The 21,726-nt window shown below is 41.9% G+C and overlaps 1 protein-coding gene across 6 annotated transcripts in view; it reads right to left on the bottom strand.

Annotated features, from left to right (window-relative positions):
* Window positions 1-10,934: 10,934 nt before the first annotated feature.
* The window catches only part of DTX2 (deltex E3 ubiquitin ligase 2), a 115,702-nt gene continuing 104,910 nt past the window's right edge, over window positions 10,935-21,726 (bottom strand). For all 6 annotated transcript variants that reach the window (XM_040424727.1, XM_040424728.1, XM_040424732.1 and 3 more), the window contains 3 exons: window positions 17,805-17,966; window positions 12,267-12,356; window positions 10,935-11,904 (listed from right to left, as the gene is read on the bottom strand). In XM_040424727.1, the coding sequence (XP_040280661.1) occupies window positions 11,680-11,904; window positions 12,267-12,356; window positions 17,805-17,966 (477 nt within the window). In that variant the 3' untranslated portion in view covers window positions 10,935-11,679. The remainder of the gene's footprint in view (window positions 11,905-12,266; window positions 12,357-17,804; window positions 17,967-21,726) is intronic.

Here is a 21,726-nt window from a genome sequence, read left to right as displayed (position 1 = left end):
TCTGCTGGGTGTTGGCCTCCTCCACGTCTCCTGGTAGCGCCTCCATGCTCTGGACACTACGCTGACAGACACAGCAAACCTTCTTGCCACAGCTCACATTGATGTGCCATCCTGGATAAGCTGCACTACCTGAGCCACTTGTGTAGGTTGTAGACTCAGTCTCATACTAGCACTAGAGTAAAAGCACTGCCAGCATTCAAAAGTGACCAAAACATCAGCCAGGAAGCATAGGAACTGAGAAGCGGTCTGTGGTCACCACCTGCAGAACCACTCCTTTATTGGGGGTGTCTTGCTAATTGCCTATAATTTCCATCTGTTGTCTATCCCATTTGCACAACAGCATGTGAAATTGATTGTCACTCAGTGTTGCTTCCTAAGTGGACAGTTTGATTTCACAGAAGTGTGATTGACTTGGAGTTACATTGTGTTGTTTAAGTGCTCCCTTTATTTTTTTTGAGCAGTGTATATATGCAGCAATATACAGTATACATATATATATATATTTTTTTTTGAGAGAGGCAGTGAGGGCAGCAATATACTGTATGTATATTACAGTAAAAAAGAAAGGCATTTAGTCACCGGTCCGCAAAAATGTTCCGCTGCAGGTCCGAGGAGTGTTGTGGGGTCAATCACACTTTCATGCAGTATCACTGCCCCTACACATTACAAAAAACAAAAACGACAATTGCACTTTAATACCCAGTTATCGTTGTAAATGGTATTCAAGTAGGCTAACATTTTCGTGCTGGTCCCCTGTCAAATGAGGGATGTGTCAGCTATGAATCATTTCGTGACACATTTGTATAATAAAGGTTTTTTTTTTGTATGTAAATTGCTTCTCGAAAAGGCCCACAGACTGGCAATACTTGGGCAAATTTTGTGCCCATTGCCATGCTTTTTCAATATATGTACAGGTATACCTCATTTAAATTATCTCACAAATTAAAAATAAATAAATACGTGGGAGTTACCATTAACTTAAATATATCCCTAAAAGAAAGTGCTTTCCAGTTTAATTTTTTGTCTCTTTGTACTCATTACATAGAGCACTTGTCTTGTATTTTTCTATGGGTGGGCAGCAGCTCATCTCATTTGACATTCAAGCACTTGCATCTCCTAGGAGTGTATTGTAATCAGCACATGTTAAAGGGAATGTGTAACAATGCAGTAATAAATGAGTAGCACTGCACATGAGTAAAGATATTTTTTTTATTTTCTACTGCCAACACCCAACCCCCCCCTTCAAAACCTGTGCGCCTCTCTGGTTAGTGTCAATAATTAAAATGCAATGCACTACAGGAATAGTGCATTGTATTCTAGAAGCGATCAAAAGAATGCCTGCTATAGTTCCCTTGTGGGATTATTAAGTGGTTAAAAAAAGTTAAATTAAAAAAATTCCAATAAATTTTTTTTTTTTTTTTTAAACGTCCTATTGAAAAATGCTTTTCAATGGGAATTTTTTTTTTAAAAGATACAATCTCCCCCACATATTTGTTATCAACGTGTCTAACAACCTGCACTACACAAATATCATGTAAATTATCCCCTACTGTGAACGCAAGAAGCAAAAAATAAATAAAAAGCCAGAATTGCTAATTTCTGCTTAGTAGCCAAAAAAAAAGGACGTAACAAGCACCGATAAAAAAAAGATACTAATGAATACTACAAGTCATCCCACAAAAATCAAGACGATCGGCATAAAAATAGAAAAAAATATATGTCTTTCAGAAATTGATGATTACTTACCGGTACTTTGATTTTCCAGAGCCCATGACAGCACCACGAGAGATTTACTAGAGGAAAAATCAGGGTGGGAGAGTAGAAAGAAGCACCTTTTTCCCAAAGGACGACACCGAAGGAGAGGAGTTCAAACCAAACAGATAGGGTTTGAAAAAGGTTGAAGGAGAAGACCAGGTAGCCGCTGTGCAAATATCCTCTATGGGAACAGAGGATCTTTCCGCCCAGGAAGTAGCAACTGCCCTGGTAGACTGTGCCTTAAAGAGGACCTTTCACTACAATAAAAAATGTAAACTAAGCATACAGACATGGAGAGCGGCGCCCAGGGATCTCCCTGCACTTACTATTATCCCTGTGCGCCGCTCCGTTCTCCCGGTATAGACTCCAGTATCTTTAGATTTTCGGCTTAACTGGGAGAAGCCTGCCGGCGTCTCCTTCTTCCAGGCTGGAGTGCTGGCCAATCGCAGCTCATAGCCTGAGAAAAAAATAAAAACTCTCAGGCTATGAGCTGAGCGTTGCGATTGGCCAGCCAATTTTTTTTGTCACCTTGACCCATAAAGAGTGGTCTTGAATAATCCAAAAATCATGTTACCAAAAATAGTACCGATAAAAACATCAACTCTTCCTGCAAAAAATGACCCCGTGCACAAGATGATTGGCAAAAAAAAAAAAAAAAGTATAGCTTTCAGAAAATGGTGACAGAAAAAAATGTATTTGTTTTGTTTGGCCAGGGATGTCATGTGATCACTCCTTTGAAGATGCTTGCTGTGATGCATGCTGGGATTTTCACTTTGAAGCTGCTCCGCCCACACAGCCTCATCAATGGGAGCATGCTGTGCTGAACACATTAGAAAAATTATATGTACACAGTATATCTCTCATGATACCTCGTGGCTTTAGTTATTATCTGGGACCCTTTATTTTTTTATGCATAGGGTGGCTAACTTCTTTAAAGTATAACTGTCACATTTAGACCCCAAATAAAATTTTCATATATGTAGTTACTAATAACATGATATTCCAGAATCAGTTACTATTAGACTGACTTACCCCATATTTAATAAGATTCAGCCCTTAGCAACCAGTCTGCATAAAACTGCAATTTTACTATTCAGTTAAGATGGCCGCCACTGCCCTCACCCTGAGGCTAATCCCGCCTGCCCTCACTAGCCAGTAACAATAGCCCCCCAAAAGTGTCAGTAACCAGAGCCCTCCCCCTAAAGGGTTAATCTCCTGCAGCACAAAGCGGTCCTCTTACCACATGTTGCTTTCATTTATACACTGAGCAGATGGCAGATCTCCCTTCCCTGGTGTGCGCTGCTCCAACTCTGCATTCTCCAGCTCTGCTGAGTGAGGGAGCGTCTGCCAAGCGCAGGGACAGGGAGAAGTGCACACAGCCCAGGCACTGTTATCAGCTGCTGGGGAGGACCTTTCACTAGAATAAAACATCTAAACTAATTATACAGACATGTAGAGCGGCGCCCAGGGATCCCCCTGCACTTACTGTTATCCCCGGGTGCCGCTCCGTTCTCCCGTTATAGCCTCTGGTATCTTCATAGTTAGGCTCCACCCAGGGGAACCTGCCGGGGTCTCGTTCTCCCATGCTGTAGCGCTGGCCAATTGCAGCACTCAGCTCATAGCCTGAGAAAAAAAAGCCTCTCAGGCTAAGAGCTGAGCGCTGCGATTGGCTAGCGCTACAGCATGGGAGAAGGAGACGCCAACAGGTTCCCCTGGGTGGAGCCTAACTATGAAGATACCGGAGGCTATAACGGGAGAACGGAGCGGCGCCCGGGGATAACAGTAAGTGCAGGGGGATCCCTGGGCGCCGCTCTCCATGTCTGTATAGTTAGTTTAGATGTTTTATTCTAGTGAAAGGTCCTCTTTAATAATTTACTTACAGTCCCTGGCTGTCAGTAATGTGACCTTGCACGCAGCCGGCTTCTGCATCCTCCAACAGATAGACGGACCATGCCTAGCAACCCTATTTTAAGCACAGGTAAAAGTAGGCAGTACAGGGAACAAAAATGTGGAATTAAGGGGTAATTGAATACACAGTGAAGAGTTGAAATAGGGCCACCAAGGAGATATTAATCACCACAATCCAATACTTAAAAAAAAAAATACGACAGTTATACTTTAAGGTTATTAAATTCAGTAGATATCAGTGTATAAAACATTTCTAAATAAAGTAGTTACTTTATGGTGAGTTAGAATGACAAGTACCATAATCTCATTTTGAAGTTCACTCCCATACCAATATATTATGCACCAATGTTTGGTTTGGATGGAGGTTCTGCCCCCCTTGTGCCATGATGTGAAAGTGTCTTTTCAGAGTTAGTTTGCTGTTACGATTGAGGTCAACAAAGGGCTCAAATTCATTAGCTCTGTCTATAGGGCAAATCGAAAGGAATTTTCTAGGACCTTTTTTTCAATGGAGTCCAATATATGATTAGATAAGTATCTATTCCTGTCTGGTTTTATTTGGAGATGATGTTTGAGGTGTTCTGTTGGCCTGACAGGAGATCTCTATTTTGTCCTCCTCTGTGCCCCCTCTTTCTAGATTTTTTTTTTTTTGGAAGCGAAGGAAGGAAAAAGCTTCTTTGGATTATCCAACATTTGATGTCAGGGTTAGATTTACAACTTGAAGAAGCCCTAAAAATATACTAATATACTGTGCCTAAGAGCATATGAAATGCAGAACAACATGGGCTGAAAAGTAACTGGTTGGTTCCTTCCCAACTATTGTACACACTGCCGCTAGAGATGTGCTGTTCTTGCACATGTGACCGCTGAGGCTGTTGATTTGGCTGAAGCAGGCTCTTGATCATAAAAAAATATATATATATATATATATATATATATATATATATATATACACACACACAGTCGTGGCCAAAGGTTTTGAGAATGACACAAATATTAGTTCTCACAAAGTTTGCTGCTAAACTGCTTTTAGATCTTTGTTTCAGTTGTTTCTGTGATGTAGTGAAATATAATTACACGCACTTCATACGTTTCAAAGGCTTTTATCGACAATTACATGACATTTATGCAAAGAGTCAGTATTTGCAGTGTTGGCCCTTCTTTTTCAAGACCTCTGCAATTCGACAGGGCATGCTCTCAATCAACTTCTGGGCCAATTCCTGACTGATAACAACCCATTCTTTCATAATCACTTCTTGGAGTTTGTGGGTTTTTGTTTGTCCACCCACCTCTTGAGGATTGACCACAAGTTCTTAATAGGATTAAGATCTGGGGAGTTTCCAGGCCATGGACCCAAAATGTCAACATTTTGGTCCCCGAGCCACTTAGTTATCACTTTTGCCTTATGGCACGGTGCTCCATCGTGCTGGAAAATGCATTGTTCTTCACCAAACTGTTGTTGGATTGTTGGAAGAAGTTGCTGTTGGAGGGTGTTTTGGTACCATTCTTTATTCATGGCTGTGTTTTGGGGCAAAATTGTGAGTGAGCCCACTCCCTTGGATGAGAAGCAACCCCACACATGAATGGTCTCAGGATGCTTTACTGTTGGCATGACACAGAACTGATGGTAGCGCTCACCTTTTCTTCTCCGGACAAGCCTTTTTCCAGATGCCCCAAACAATCGGAAAGAGGCTTCATCGGAGAATATGATTTTGCCCCAGTCCTCAGCAGTCCATTCACCAAACTTTCTGCCGAAGATCAATCTGTCCCTGATGTTTTTTTTGGAGAAAAGTGGCTTCTTTGCTGCCCTTCTTGACACCAGGCCATCTTCCAAAAGTCTTCGCCTCACTGTGCGTGCAGATGCGCTCACACCTGCCTGCTGCCATTCCTGAGCAAGCTCTGCACTGGTGGCACTCCGATCCCGCAGCTGAATCCTCTTTAGGAGACAATCCTGGCGCTTGCTGGACTTTCTTGGATGCCCTAAAGCCTTCTTAACAAGAATTGAACCTCTTTCCTTGAAGTTCTTGATGATCCTATAAATTGTTGATTGAGGTGCAATCTTAGTAGCCACAATATCCTTGCCTGTGAAGCCATTTTTATGCAACGCAATTATGGCTGCATGCGTTTCTTTGCAGGTCACCATGGTTAACAATGGAAGAACAATGATTTTAAGCATCACCCTCCTTTTAACATGTCAAATTTTAACCCAATCAGCCTGACATAATGATCTCCAGCCTTGTGCTCGTCAACATTGTCAGCTGAGTTAACAAGACGATTACTGAAATGATCTCAGCAGGTCCTTTAATGACAGTAATGAAATGCAGTGGAATTTTTTTTGGGATTAAGTTAATTTTCATGGCAAAGAAGGACTATGCAATTCATCTGATCACTCTTCATAACATTCTGGAATATATGTGAATTGCTATTATAAAAACTTAAGCAGCAACTTTTCCAATTTCCAATATTTATGTAATTCTCAAAACTTTCGGCCACGACTGTGTGTATATATATATATATATATATATATATATATATATATATATATATATATATATATATATAGTTTTTTTATTAGGCGGGAAAACCCCTTTAAATTGAAAAATTAAGACAAGCAGAAAGGGTATACAGAATAGCACAACTCACCTTTTCAAAGTCCTGCCATTCCTGTTATGATAGACATCTCCTTGAAAGTTCACAATTCTGATTTTATCATTTGTGATGCTGACTACAGATGAGCGAATTTTGTGTTATGAAATTCGTTTACGCTTCGTTTGGTGGTAAAAGCAGAATTGCATTATGGATTCAGTTACTACGGACCACAACGCAATTCTATGACAGAATGAATAACGGAATGCCTCGAAAGGCATTCAGTTATGCATTCAGTCATAGAATTGCATTATAGTCCGTGGTAACGGAATCCATAATGCAATTCTGCTTTTACCACCAAACAAAGCGTGAACGAATTTCATAACACAAAATTCGCTCATCTCTACTGCTGACCTTCAGGTACAGTCCTCTAGAGAAGTATTGTTTACCACCAGATTATTTCTGCTGTATCTAAAGTACAACTTGTCCATATCTTATAGGAAATGTCTTAACAATGCTTTTCCAGCAATAGTTCTGTTCAACATCTACCTGTATACGTGAAAAGAATACAATACACGGCAAGTAGAATAAGGAGAAATACGGCATTCATAAGCAGATACTGTTAAAAGAAGAAATTATAGGCACCATGTAGTCACACTTCTTTACATCAGTGGCGAAGTTGGTAAAACCGTGGAGATCTCCTGTCAATGAGTGCGTTACTGAAGAACATGGTATCTACAGAAAGCAATCCAATTTCTCTAACATTGGGTTTTTAATCAACGGTTTATATTTGTACATTTTTATAGGATTAGTCCAAGTGTAGAAAAAAAAAAAAAGGATATCTTTCCAGAAACCGCTCAAGCCTGTCCAATTTCAATACCAGACAAAAAGCCAATGGCCAAGAGCAGCACTGTTCCTACAAAAAGCAGAGCCTTTTGTTTCTAATTCTGGATCACCGCTTTCATGCATATTTTTATAAATATTTAATTCATTTATGACACAGGCAAGATAAAAACTGCAGTGATATAGGATTTACCAGCTCATTTTAAAAGGTCAAGGATTCATTATTTCTGTTACTTTTCTGGCAGGTCCATCCAGATTAGTGATTAACAAAGCAAGCTTCGGATGCTACACCCAAAATCGCTTTGCTCAAAACTTTGGATTAATGCTGTACGGAGATCCGTCTCTGTACAGCATTAAAATGTACGGGCTCCAATGAGCCAAAGTTAATTATTTACAAAATCGTGCAAGACTTTGTTGAATAACTTGAGTAGTTGTTTTTTAAAGTGGAAAACCACTTTAACACTTTGAGCTGAACTCTGCTTCGGTTCCAACTGGTACCTCGGAACAGAAGCAGAGTTCGGCTCCAATCATCATATAGTACATGACAACACATTTCTAATGAAGCTAGAACCATCCCTGGGTCAAGAGAACTCCACATTCACTGTTCCAATTGCTCTGCTACATTATCTTCAGCCTAGCAGCTCAGGGGGTGTGTCCTTTCTGCTGCATCCCTGTCCCTGTAACTGCCACAGCTTCTAGCAGAACATATGGTTGGTGGCAGTTGAAAAATTTAAACTGAGCAGCTTTGACCAGCTCAGTGAGCCAGACAAAAAAAATAAGTAAAAGAACAAACCGCAGGTGGCACTAAACAGATACATCTTATTGAATTGCACACTGGCTATACATTTTTAATTACATACAAATTACATACAAATAGAAAAGTATTCAGATCCAGGTGCTGGTTTGAAAAAGTAAAATATATGTTTCATGACAACCCCAGATCACAGAGCAGTTCTGTGAGCTGTGACCCAAATACCATATCAAGGTGTTCTGGTGTTTTACCAAGTGCTATGCCCTTTTGGCCTTAACGCAGATGTTTCCTTTGAAGGGAATCTGTCACCAGTGACCTCCCTATCAAGCCATTTGCTTAGTAACATAGCTGTGATTCACCCGATTAAAACACTGCTTTCTTTTGTTGATCAGAGTCTCCGTTCCAGAGAGATATTTTTTCTTAATATGCAAATTAGGCCTTTGGTGCAATGAGGGCATCACCATTGCTCTCAATGCACCCAATTCCCACTCCTTTCCATGGTTAGCAACTAAAAGAGCTTTCCGGGTTCAAAGAAAAGCTTATTCATTGTATAATAAACTATTTTTGTATGAATCACAGAAAAAAATTGGAGCATGGTCCAGTGGATTCTATATTACAGCAGTATCCTCCACTAGAAGAATAGCTCCATAATATAGAGACCAGCTTGGTGTATAAGGCCCCACAATCCTATAATATGGCACACAATTTTGCTTGGAACGTACATTTCTGATTGCTACATTAAAGGATTTCTGTCACCTCTTTTTACCCTATAGAGATGCTGACATGCACGGCTAGATCGCCGCTAGCATGTCCGCAATATACTTGTCCCATATCTCTGAGTGGTTTTATGGAGTGTAAAAAATGATTTTATATATATGTAAACCGTTCTGGAGCCCAGCCACGCCCCCCTGTGAAGCAGCCCAGCACCGCCTGTAACCAGCAATCCCCTCTTTGCTCACAAAGTCAGATCGCCGTTATCTCGCGATGCGCAAGCTCGCGCATGTGCAGTGCCGCCATAGTGTTCCATACCTGTGCTGGCATCAGCCTTAGGGAAGGAACTGCGCACACCGCGAGATTACGGCGATCTGACTTTGTGAGCAAAGAGGAGATTCGTGGATACAAGCGGTGCTGGGCTCCTTCACAGGGGGACGTGGCTGGGCTCCAGAACGGTTAGTACAGCCACTTGGGCTCCTTACCAGGCTGATTTACATATATATAAAAAATAATTTACACTCAATAAAAGCACTCAGATATGGGACAGGTATATTGCGGACATGCTAGAGGCAATCAAGCCGTGCATGTCCGCATCTCTATAGGGTAAAAAGAGGTGACCGAATCCCTTTAAGTTATTTTTTTTGCAAAGACATAAAAGCATGATGTTCCTTACTGAAAGGTAAGCAGAGTAATTTATGACCAGAAGTATAAGCACTTTAGAAGTGCCTCTCCGTATGCCTGACCTATCTGATTCAGTAAATATTGTACACACCATGAAACAGTTCTGGAGCAACTTTTCTTATAACTTTATGTTGTGTCATTTCTTTGTTATTCCTCCTAGAAATTTACAAATAAACTGACAACTGGGTGTTACCAGTTGGGGACGTGTTAGTGAGGGTTGACAGAGTGTGACTGTTTGGGCACACGACTTTGAGAAGGGTAATGGGAACGCCCAGATGTTAACTTATTTACACAATTCCAAGAGGAATAACAGAGGAATGGCACAATACAGAAATCTAAGAAAGCTTATTAGTTGACAGCTGCTTCACCAATCAGCAAAAGAGACACTCTGGCTGCACAAGTGTGTGAGAAGAAGGAGGTGTCTTGATTACATCCATTGGAAGCCTCCTACCAATTAACAAAGTGAACACTGGGAGGAGGAAGCAGCATGGTTTCCCCACCTAAAAACTTAGAGAAAACGGAACGGCTCTCTGCAGATCTCTTGGATGCCGAGTGGCTAATGCAGGATCAGATGTGGTAACTGAAGTGAGACATTGCATCAGATGAGCAGAAAAAGAGCAAGGGAAATCAGTCTGCTAAAACATTAAAAATACATAAAAAGGGTCCAGCAGACCTACGAAACGCATAGGTTTGCTGGGCACTTTTTATGAATTTTTTATGTTTTTCAATAAAAGCCACATATCATGTGTGCCGCGGCCAGGGGTGTTTTCTGTGATACATGGTTTGGTGAGCTTTACTACTATTTTTGTTATTTCTATTGCTTCAAATGCGCTGTGCTGTACAGAGAAGGGACAGTGTGTCTGGATCAGGTATTGATGACCTATCCTAAGGATAAGCCAAGATCAGGGTGGAGATATGTACAGAATTGATTAACTACTTTTTACGACTCCTACATGTTTAAAGGAAATGTGTCACCAAAAATGTTTTCTGCCAGTTAAAACATTTTTTTTTTTCTAATCTTATTTTATTTTCTGCAGATTTATTATGTTTCCTGAACATGATTATGGGGGCGGCCATCTTGCCTGTGCTTTTCTTAACAGCATTTACAAAGCATTAAAAAATTGCTTTATGGCAGCCCCATGGGCCATAGACACAAGGGCCAGGAGGGGACCTCATTGACTTCTATGGGAGATATTTCTAGGCATGCTGTGTCCTGTGCAGAGGTCATTGTAAAGGGAAAGAAGAGATAAGCTCTGACAATCACCTATTGTGAATGGTGGACCCTGTCTTATCTTTCATTCTAATCCAGTCTGTAATTATATCATCTCTGTGTATAGATGAGCAGATAACTGCAGTAAAGTGATCTGTACAGACCAAGTGGCGGAACTTATTAATAGGCTTAGAGGCCGGTGGGAAAACTGCAGGATTTTATATTTAGTTTTTTATAAATATAAAAATATCGACATGGAAAATTAAAAAGTCACCACAATTTTTTTTTTTAAATATGTTAAACGTAATAACATGATTTAAACAATAGGTCATTTTGTGATCACTCATTCCCTTTAACCCATGAAACAGTCAGATTTAAGAAGCTGGGTATTTTAAAGGGCAGATAAGAAATTGTACCTTTACACAAACTGGAGTCTGACCCAAAAAGAGACTAGTAACAATGTATTATCAAGACTTAAGAAAATTGTGTTTAACATAAAAATTTTATTACGTAATACATAAGTATATATTTTTTCATTAAAAAATGCTGTTGGTAAAGAAACAAGTTGCTTCTTATGTGCTGCTGTTAGACTGATATACAGTGAAAATCCTTTGAGACGACCACCGAAAACTGCATTGAAACGTGGTCCTCCATGTGGGTGGTCTGTTGTAGGGGTTTCACTGTAATTCACCAACAATATGCATACATTTTTTGCAGTTTGATTTACATAGACTTTTAATATAAAATAACTAAATATCATTTCCATTTCAGTGACTTAAAAAGAGTAGCAAGCCAATGGCATCACAAGCTAATCTTCAGCTCCGGCTCTGAGGGGGGTTTATAATCCAGCTCTCTCTTACCCATCCAAGACTGAATTATATCAAATCTGCCAAGTACCATGTAGAAACATCAAAACAAAACCATGCTAATATTGCATTTGAATTTGCTTCTGATTTTCGTATATGTAATGACTACTGAATAATGTTACACATAGGCAGGGAAAAGACATGGCGGAACATTTATACTGGCTGGTCCCTGTCCAGCAGGGTTGGCACTTTGACTTCACAGGCCAGTCTTGTACAAAGCGAGACATGGTTTCCCCAGCATTTTTGTAAACCTCTTTTAGATACGTATTGCTTTACCAAAAATATAATGCTAACTTAAACCAAATCTTTAAGGCATCATATACATGAACAGAAAAACCTCCCACAACTGAAGGCAGCCAGCGAGTCATTTACATATTTAAGCAGTCTTCTGTGACCCCTTGAGCAGCAAGTTCTGCAATGACATTGTCTAGGTAGTTTGGGTCAGGGTAACCATGTCCTGATATGTTTGAGTTCATTTCTGTCTTGTGATGGATTTCATTCCATACTACAGTGTCCGATTCACCTGTTGTGCTGGAAACCCCAATAGTAAAAATCAGGCGTCTAGCCCAGGCCAATTTTAAAAGCGCCAATACCTGGTGGAAAATAAAAACATACATACTGTCAGAAGTTCTTCTTGTATATGCCCAAATGCAAAGCATTGTGGGAAAAAACTGGTGCTGTTTAAAGATAAATTACTTTCATGTTTTGCTAGGTTCCTTTCCAGCAATATTTAGAACTGCCCATTAGATGGCGATGTGAAACAATTTTTATTTTTATATAATGCTGTTAATATGTAGCCAATCTCATCATAACAATAAGTGGGAACATATTTATTATTGTATGCAATATAGTCATTTGCAAAGCGAATCCTAGTTTTAAAGCAAATTATCTGTAATGTCTTTGGAAAGCAAACAATATACAAATCAGGACAACTCAGAAATTGTATAGAGCTTACCAGTCTCCCTTTGGGACTGTCTGGGAGATAGCAATGACGAGGGAAGCCCCTTGCCGTAAACTGCTTTCCTGGGTTAGGATGTTCAGGTCCCTGCACAAAAAAAAAAAAAAAACATTATGAAAATGTGTACAGACACACTGGTCACCCATAAAATTGAAACGACCTGCCAATACAGTGTAGATGTAGATCCCCTTGTGCTGTCAAAGCCAACGGAGGCACAGCTTTGGAAATAGAACAATTTTCTATATAAAATGGTTTTGGAATAGTTCTACCACTTGGATCCGGTCTGTTTTTGAGCCTAGCACCATGACAAAGATGGATTTTAAGCTGTATAAATAGGAAGTGATTGATGGTATTGCTGCAGATTAAGCGATAGGCAAAGCATGCGCAGAAACAAACGGAATTCCCTGAATGCAGGCGCATAGTTTCTATAGAGACGCGGTATACACACTGGCGCGTGCGTACTGGATCTGAAGGCATGCCAAAGTGCGCGCGCTCGCTGTGGGAGCACAGAGATCATCAGAACCACAGGAGGAGAATCATGCCAACCAGATTTCCTAATTAATATAAGCACACTATAGGCCGGTAAGTTTAACATCTGTTGTGGGTAAACTGTTTGAAGGTTTTCTGAGAGATGCCATCTTAGGGCTCTTTCACACTTGCGTTATTGTCTTCCGGCATAGAGTTCCGTCGTCGGGGCTCTATGCCGGAAGAATCCTGATCAGGATTATCCTAATGCATTCTGAATGGAGAGAAATCCGTTCAGGATGCATCAGGATGTCTTCAGTTCCGGTACGGAACGTTTGTTGGCCGGAGAAAATACCGCAGCATGCTGCGCTTTTTGCTCCGGCCAAAAATCCGGAACACTTGCCGCAAGGCCGGATCCGGAATTAATGCCCATTGGAAAGCATTGATCTGGATCCGGCCTTAAGCTAAACGTCGTTTCGGCGCATTGCCGGAGCCGACATTTAGCTTTTTCTGAATGGTTACCATGGCTGCTGGGACGCTAAAGTCCTGGCAGCCATGGTAAAGTGTAGTGGGGAGCGGGGGAGCAGTGTACTTACCGTCCGTGCGGCTCCCCGGGCGCTCCAGAGTGACGTCAGGGTGCCCCAAGCGCATGGATCACGTGATCGCATGGATCACGTCATCCATGCGTATGGGGCGCTCTGACGTCATTCTGGAGCGCCCGGGGCGCCGCACGGACTGTAAGTATACCACTCCCCCGCTCCTACTATGGCAACCAGGACTTTAATAGCGTCCTGGGTGCCATAGTAACACTGAAAGCATTTGGAAGACGGCTCCGTCTTCAAATGCTTTCAGTACACTTGCGTTTTTCCGGATCCGGCAGGCACCTCCGGCAACGGAAGTGCATGCCGGATCCCAACAACGCAAGTGTGAAAGAGGCCTTAGAGCATCTCAACGGAAATAAGCAAATAACGCCATATCAGCATGGCTTCGTGAGGGATCGGTCATGCCAAACTAATTTAATCAGTTTCTATGAGGAGGTAAGTTCTAGACTTGACAGCGGCGAATCAATGGATGTCGTATATCTGGACTTCTCCAAAGCATTTGACACTGTACCACATAAAAGGTTAGTATATAAAATGAGAATGCTCGGACTGGGAGAAAACGTCTGTATGTGGGTAAGTAACTGGCTCAATGATAGAAAACAGAGGGTGGTTATTAACGGTACATACTCAGATTGGGTCACTGTCACTAGTGGGGTACCTCAGTGGTCAGTATTGGGCCCTATTCTCTTCAATATATTAATTAATGATCTTGTAGAAGGCTTGCATAGTAAAGTATCAATTTTCGCAGATGACACTAAACTGTGTAAAGTAATTTACACTGAAGAGGACAGTATACTGCTACAGATGGATCTGGATAGATTGCAGGCTTGGGCAGATGAGTGGCAGATGAGGTTTAACACTGACAAATGTAAAGTTATACACATGGGAAGGAATAATGCAAGTCACCCGTACATACTAAATGATAAACCACTCGGTAACACCGACATGGAAAAGGATCTAGGAATTTTAATAAACAGCAAACTAAGCTGCAAAAACCAGTGTCAGGGAGCTGCTGCCAAGGCCAATAAGATAATGGGTTGCATCAAAAGGGGCATAGATGCCCGTGATAAGAACATAGTCCTACCACTTTACAAATCGCTAGTCAGACCACACATGGAGTACTGTGTACAGTTCTGGGCTCCTGTAAACAAGGCAGACATAGCAGAGCTGGAGATGAAGGGCAACTACAGTACCCTGAAAGATCAAAATTAGGGTTATTCACTTTAGAAAAAAAGACGACTGAGGGGAGATCTAATAACTATGTATAAATATATCAGGGGGCAGTACAGAGATCTATCCCATCATCTATTTATCCCCAGGACTGTGACTATGACGAGGGGACATCCTCTGCGTCTGGAGGAAAGAAGGTTTGTACACAAACATAGAAAAGGATTCTTTACGGTAAGAGCAGTGAGACTATGGAACTCTCTGCCTGAGGAGGTGGTGATGGTGAGTACAATAAAGGAATTCAAGAGGGGCCTGGATGTATTTCTGGAGTGTAATAATATTACAGGCTATAGCTACTAGAGAGGGGTCGTTGATCCAGGGAGTTATTCTGATTGCCTGATTGGAGTCGGGAAGGAATTTTTTATTCCCCTAAAGTGGGGAAAATTGGCTTCTACCTCACAGTTTTTTTTTTCCTCTGGCTCAACTTGCAGGATAACAGGCCGAACTGGATGGACAAATGTCTTTTTTCGGCCTTATGTACTGTTACATACATATGGTGATTGTAAATTTATATAAGATTTTATGAGAGTTCACTATGAGTTGAGATGATGTTCTTTACTAATGTTGGGGGAGGAGCTCCACAGCATCATGTGATTAGAATTGGAGGGTATACATGTTGCACCTTGATCATTATATACACTGCTTGAAAAAGACCACACTGGTCGAAACGTCGCTGTGATTTGGCGATTAAATATTGGAATGCTGAAGACATGAGAGTGCCGTAGTACATCTTTTTTGTATTTGCTGTGACGGGGTGCTACGGACTGGCACCTGACAGCACCACTGAAGGATCCAACTGTTGTGCTGCTACATTTCCCTTTCTGGTTTGGTCATAGCCAATGGAGGCATGGTCTCTAAAAAACCTGACACCATGACACTAACAGCTGATCCTTTAAGGGGGTTGACCACCTTTCTACGATTTTCCCAAAGGGGCTGTAAACTGCACTGTACTGTAAGTCACTTACATTTATAACGTTATAAGGAAAATCAGTGTCAATATCTACATATGTGAACCCCTACCACCTTGTTCAGTGTAGTTTGTTCACCAATCATGAGGTGTTCCTGCCTGGAACGTGTGTCGATTGAGGTGCATGTGACCAGACCCATCCATCAGTGGCCCCTAATAAATAATACTGCACATGGCATTAGAAAATAGCACATGTGCAGTGTTATTCAATGGAGGGCAGTGATAGACATGTTTGGTTGCTTACCCCTGAACCAGCACCATGTTCCGAATGGGTACACCATGCAGGCAATTTATGATCCCATTTACAGTATTTTTGATACATTTTCTTAAGGTGACCAATAGAGATGAGCGAATTTAAAATTTTGAAATTCGTTCACACTTCGTTTGGGGGTAAAAAGGTGAATTGCGTTATGGTCCGTGGTAACTGAATCCATAACGCAATTCTCTGTCATAATAGAAGTCTATGGGCTGCAAAACGGATCCGTTCCGTTTCAGTTATGCAGGGGAGTCCTCCCCTGCATAACGGAAATGGGACGGATCCGTTATGCAGCCCATAGACTTCTATTATGACGGAATGGATAACGGAATGCCTCTAAAGGCATTCCGTTATGCATTCTGTCATAGAATTGCGTTATGGTCCGTGGAAATGGAATCCATAACGCAATTCACCTTTTACCACCAAACAAAGTATGAATGAATTTCATAAGCGGAAATCCGCTCATCTCTAGTGACCAACCTCTAAGTCATTTAGGCTGCATGGTGGGGCCTCCATAGATCAGACTTATTTTTACATAGGACTGAGAACAGTGGAATTTGAAGACCAAGTCAACACCTGGAACTTTTTGTCATGTTCCTCATAACATTTCTGGTCACATAAAGGGGTTGGACTAAAATGGAATATATTTTTGGCTATCCAAATTTCTGAACCATTATGTCTTACAGTATAGGATGCTCAAGTAGTAAATCAACTTCCAGATTAAGGATAATTCACAAGGTCATAATGTAGGCATATTTTAGCAACCAGATTATGACCACAACTGCTTCAATATTTATTGCCAAAAGCTCAATACCATGGTGGCATTTTGCACAATGATCAGCAGCACATTGACCAAGAAATATTAGTTAACTTTTCAACTGCTAAATCATTAGACAATTTCCAAACAAAAGGATTGAGTTTTATATGGAAGTTTGTTTCAAAATTAAAGGAAACCCAATAAGGTCTAAGTGTCAGGGGGCCTGCTCCACTAATAGAAAGACTTACTTCTCGCAAGAAAAATGGATCCTAAAAACTGACAGATCTGATAGTCTCTCCTATTTTCACACGCTTTTAGATCTATTAGTTGGAGAACTTTGGAGTCAGTCTTGACACTTTTCATGACTAAAACTCAAAAATAAAAGGAGGAGTGAAAGAGAGGGTCCTGTCCCAGTTTTGTGTCAAGCTGTGGTTACCCATTTAGTTAGCACCAGTTAGTGAATGTTTAATAAAGAGAGATCTCGAACAGCATTCACATCTTTCTCGTAGAGGGGTCCTGAGCAGCTGTCTTCATGAGACAACCATATTGATTATTACAGTGATAATAAACAAACTGTCCCCTTGCCCGAGTAGCGTTACACCATGCATAGACTTAAAATGGACCAAATGTCTGTAGTATCAATAAGCGGAAGAATGTGAGGGGAATTTATAAAGCCCTGCACTCTAGAATTCTGGTTTTACATAGTTGCAAATAGGGGCTCTGAAACTTTTCGGGGGCTGTCGTGGCCCATAAACAGGTAGGAACTAGTGTTAGGGACCACTCAATTAGAGGCGACCTTGACGTGGTGAGTGGCTTACTATGCTTTGGCCAAAATGTACACCAATGCCTCATCCAGCATGGAGGCAAATTGCTGGATGTAGAGTGCTATCACATTTGTATTTTTCTTTTTGGGGGTTGGTTGAGCAAAAATCTGGCGACTTTCCGCCCTGCTCCTTTCAGCGCCACTTAGATGTGGAAAGAAAATTTGTTCAGGATTTGTCTCACACAAAAAAAGTCATTCTAGGCATCCGCCAGGCATACCTTCACAGAAATGGGTGCAACTACATTGCACATGCGCCAAGTTTAATATTACTTGGAGCCATTTTCATAAATTTGGCGCAGGGATACATAGCAACTCTGATCTGAAAAATAACCTCACATACAAGTACAATGATACATTCTCAACTATGTGTACAACATCAATGATACCTACATGCAAGTGAACACTAAAAGGTGGGTGCCACTACAAAGCAACTACTACCTGTATTCCAGGATTAATGGTATACACAAGGTGGATTGTGCCACAATCTTGATTACTAGGCAAAGACTGAGGGATCAGAAAAATGTCCATTTTTCCTTTTGGCTGGGTTCCAGTCTTTTCACCATATATTGTCTTGCAAGCTGGACATTGCAAACTTCCATCCTGTAAAATAAAAAATAAAATAAAAAATAGTGCACAAAACTGTATAGTATGCAGTGGAAGATGTTTTTTTACATTGGAGGTATGTGCTCCAAGTGAAGAGGGGTCACACACAAAGCACATTCTTTTTCTATTGCAAATAAGCAGGGCTGGCGGAATCTCATGATTGATGTTTACTGGCATCTGGATCACAGATATTTTTGGCCTCCTCAGTTCTGGGGATGATGTGATGATCCGTAAATGTAGACAAAGACATGACATGTATGAACTCTGAACTTCCTTTTATTTTTAGGTGGTCTTTTGTGTTTTAGGTCTCGAGTCAGACTTTCAGTCAGAAAAGATTTTTATGAAAGTACAATGTCCAGATATAGACCGCTTTATCCAAAAGAAAAATGAAAAGAACTGAATAATGCTATAAATGGATATAAAAACATAGGTGTATGAAGAAAGCAATATGAATTTAAAAACATGGTCTTAAAGTTGCTATGTTTTGTGCATAGTTGAGTTGCTTGATCATTACCATGCCACAATGCCTGCCTGTATTGCAGTAAAGGGAGATGCCACCCAGTACTAATGTGGCCCTGCTGTAGAACCTAAAATAAAGGGTGCACCACCTTGGTTGTGTGATCATGGACCACTACCCTTAGCAGTTTATACTTTGTCAATCTTAGCTCGGTCGGACAGCACAGTGGCTCCGTTCAAAGACATACTGATAGGGAACTTAAGGCTACTTTCACACTTGCGTTAAGAACGAGTCCGTCTGATGTCTGCACAGACTGATCCGCTCCTATAATGCAGACGTTTGGATCTGTTCAGAACGGATCTGTCTGCATTACAGTTTAAAAAAAATTTGAAGTGTGAAAGTAGTTCAGACGGATCCGTCCAGACTTTACATTGAAAGTCAATGAGGACGGATCCGTTTGAAAATTGAGCCATACTGTGTCAACTTCAAACGGATCCGCCCCCATTAACTTACATTGTAAGTCTTGACGGATACGTTTGCCTCCGCACGGCCAGACGGACACCCGAACGCTGCAAGCAGCGTTCAGGTGTCCGCTTGCTGAGCGGAGCGGAGGCTGAACGCTGCCAGACTGATGCATTCTGAGCAGATCCGCATCCACTCAGAATGCATTAGGGCAGTACGGATGCGTTCGGGGCCGCTTGTGAGACCCTTCAAACGGAGCTCACAAGCGGAGCCCCAAACGCAGGTGTGAAAGTAGCCCTAGATTGTGAGCTCCATTGTGTGCAGACATGGTTTTCCAATATAACGCCTACCAACATTGCACACACACTACATAACATGCTCTTCATAGTATCCAGCAGCAAATCTGACCATGCTATACCCCCCATCAAGAATGTCTTGGACTGGATGGGGCATCAGATCTCCCATGCACAGCAGCCAACAATGATGGTTAACGTTTAATACAAATACAGCCGGCAGCAGAAACACATTGCTGGCACCCGACCTCTGACAGGGAGCTGCGATCAGCGGCAGTTAAACCCTCAGGTGCGGCACCTGAGGGGTTAATTGCCACGGATTGCAACACCCTATCAGAGGTCGGTTGCCGGCAAAGTGTTTCTGTATTTGCAATGTATTAAACGTTAGTTATCATTGGTGGAGCAGTGCGTCCTGCCCTCCTCTTTGTTCCCATTGGTGGCAGCAGCACAGGAGGAAGGGAGAGACTGCATCCTTCTCCCCGTGCTGCTGAGGGAACGTGGCCGCGCTGAGAGCAGCGCGATCCATGTTCTCTGATACTAGGCTGTGCAGTAGCACGGCCTATTATCGATAAAAGGCAAATCCCAGTATCGTATCGAAACCGGGACAAAAGTATTGATTGGGTATCGAACGTTCGATACCCGAAACAACCCTACTCTGAGATTGGACATAGTTGCGCCACCATCTGTGCCTAAAATATGCCCAATTTAGGCGTATTTAAGATTAGTAAATGACCCCCTAAGTTTTCCAGGTGTTTTTTTCTTTTTGCGTAGTCTTGGTACTATACTGTCATTCTTCCAGTCCAGGCATAAAGAATACAGCCACACTACAGCTGTTGGTGGAGAAATGTAACAAACCGTTTTTGTTGCCATTTTTTTCAAACATCACAAAACAGATTATTTATTCACGCAGTCCTTGCCACATTGAGAGCAAACAATTTCCGTGTTCTGTGCCTTGGTCATTATCCAAGTACATCAAGATGTCAGTGCTAACAAATTAGCAATCTAGCTTCATTATAAGGAACTCAGATGTAGAGTTGTTGCGATACCAAATTTTTGATTCGGTTTCGATACCATGAAAAAGTATTGCGATACTCGATACCATTCGATACCACGCGAAAAAAATAAACAAAAAAAGCCACGTGCATTCCATATTTTTAAAAATGGCGAATCGCGCAGTTTTTATTTTATTTTTTCTGTTCCGGCATTCACCACCTAGATTTTTTTTTAATATTTTAATAGTTTGGACTTTTCTGACGTGGCGATGTAATATGTTTATTTATATATTTTATATGTGAAATTGGGAAAAGGGGGGTGATTTATACTTCATATTTTAGTGTTTTTTTTTTTTTAACTTTTTATTTAACCACCTCAGGACCGCCGTACGCAGGATTGCGTCTTTGCGGCGGCCCTGCTCTTCTGGGTGGACGCGCCGGTGCGTCCTCTCGCGAGACGCGAGATTTCCTGTGAACGCGCGCACACAGGCGCGCGCGCTCACAGGAACGGAAGGTAAGAGAGTTGATCTCCAGCCTGCCAGCGGCGATCGTTCGCTGGCAGGCTGGAGATGTGTTTTTTTTAACCCCTAACAGGTATATTAGACGCTGTTTTGATAACAGCGTCTAATATACCTGCTACCTGGTCCTCTGGTGGTCCCCTTTGTTTGGATCGACCACCAGAGGACACAGGTAGCTCAGTAAAGTCCCACCAAGCACCACTACACTACACTACACCCCCCCCCCCGTCACTTATTAACCCCTTATTAGCCCCTGATCACCCCATATAGACTCCCTGATCACCCCCCTGTCATTGATTACACCCCTGTCATTGATCAACCCCCTGTAAAGCTCCATTCAAATGTCCGCATGATTTTTACGGATCCACTGATGGATGGATCGGATCTGCAAAACGCATACGGGCGTCTGAATGAAGCCTTACAGGGGCGTGATCAATGACTGTGGTGATCACCCCATATAGACTCCCTGATCACCCCCCTGTCATTGATTACCCCCCTGTCATTGATTACCCCCCTGTAAAGCTCCATTCAGATGTCCGCATGATTTTTACGGATGCACTGATAGATGGATCGGATCCGCAAAACGCATCCGGACGTCTGAATGAAGCCTTACAGGGGCGTGATCAATGACTGTGGTGATCACCCCATATAGACTCCCTGATCACCCCCCTGTCATTGATTACACCCCTGTCATTGATCACCCCCCTGTAAAGCTCCATTCAGATGTCCGCATGATTTTTACGGATGCACTGATAGATGGATCGGATCCGCAAAACGCATCCGGACGTCTGAATGAAGCCTTACAGGGGCGTGATCAATGACTGTGGTGATCACCCCATATAGACTCCCTGATCACCCCCCTGTCATTGATTACCCCCCTGTAAAGCTCCATTCAGATGTCCGCATGATTTTTACGGATGCACTGATAGATAGATCGGATCCGCAAAATGCATCCGGACGTCTGAATGAAGCCTTACAGGGGCATGATCAATGACTGTGGTTATCACCCCATATAGACTCCCTGATCACCCCCCT

The sequence above is a fragment of the Bufo bufo genome, chromosome 3 (assembly GCF_905171765.1).
Source record: "Bufo bufo chromosome 3, aBufBuf1.1, whole genome shotgun sequence".
Taxonomy (NCBI): domain Eukaryota; kingdom Metazoa; phylum Chordata; class Amphibia; order Anura; family Bufonidae; genus Bufo; species Bufo bufo.
This window is presented reverse-complemented; position numbering and strand designations above follow the sequence as displayed.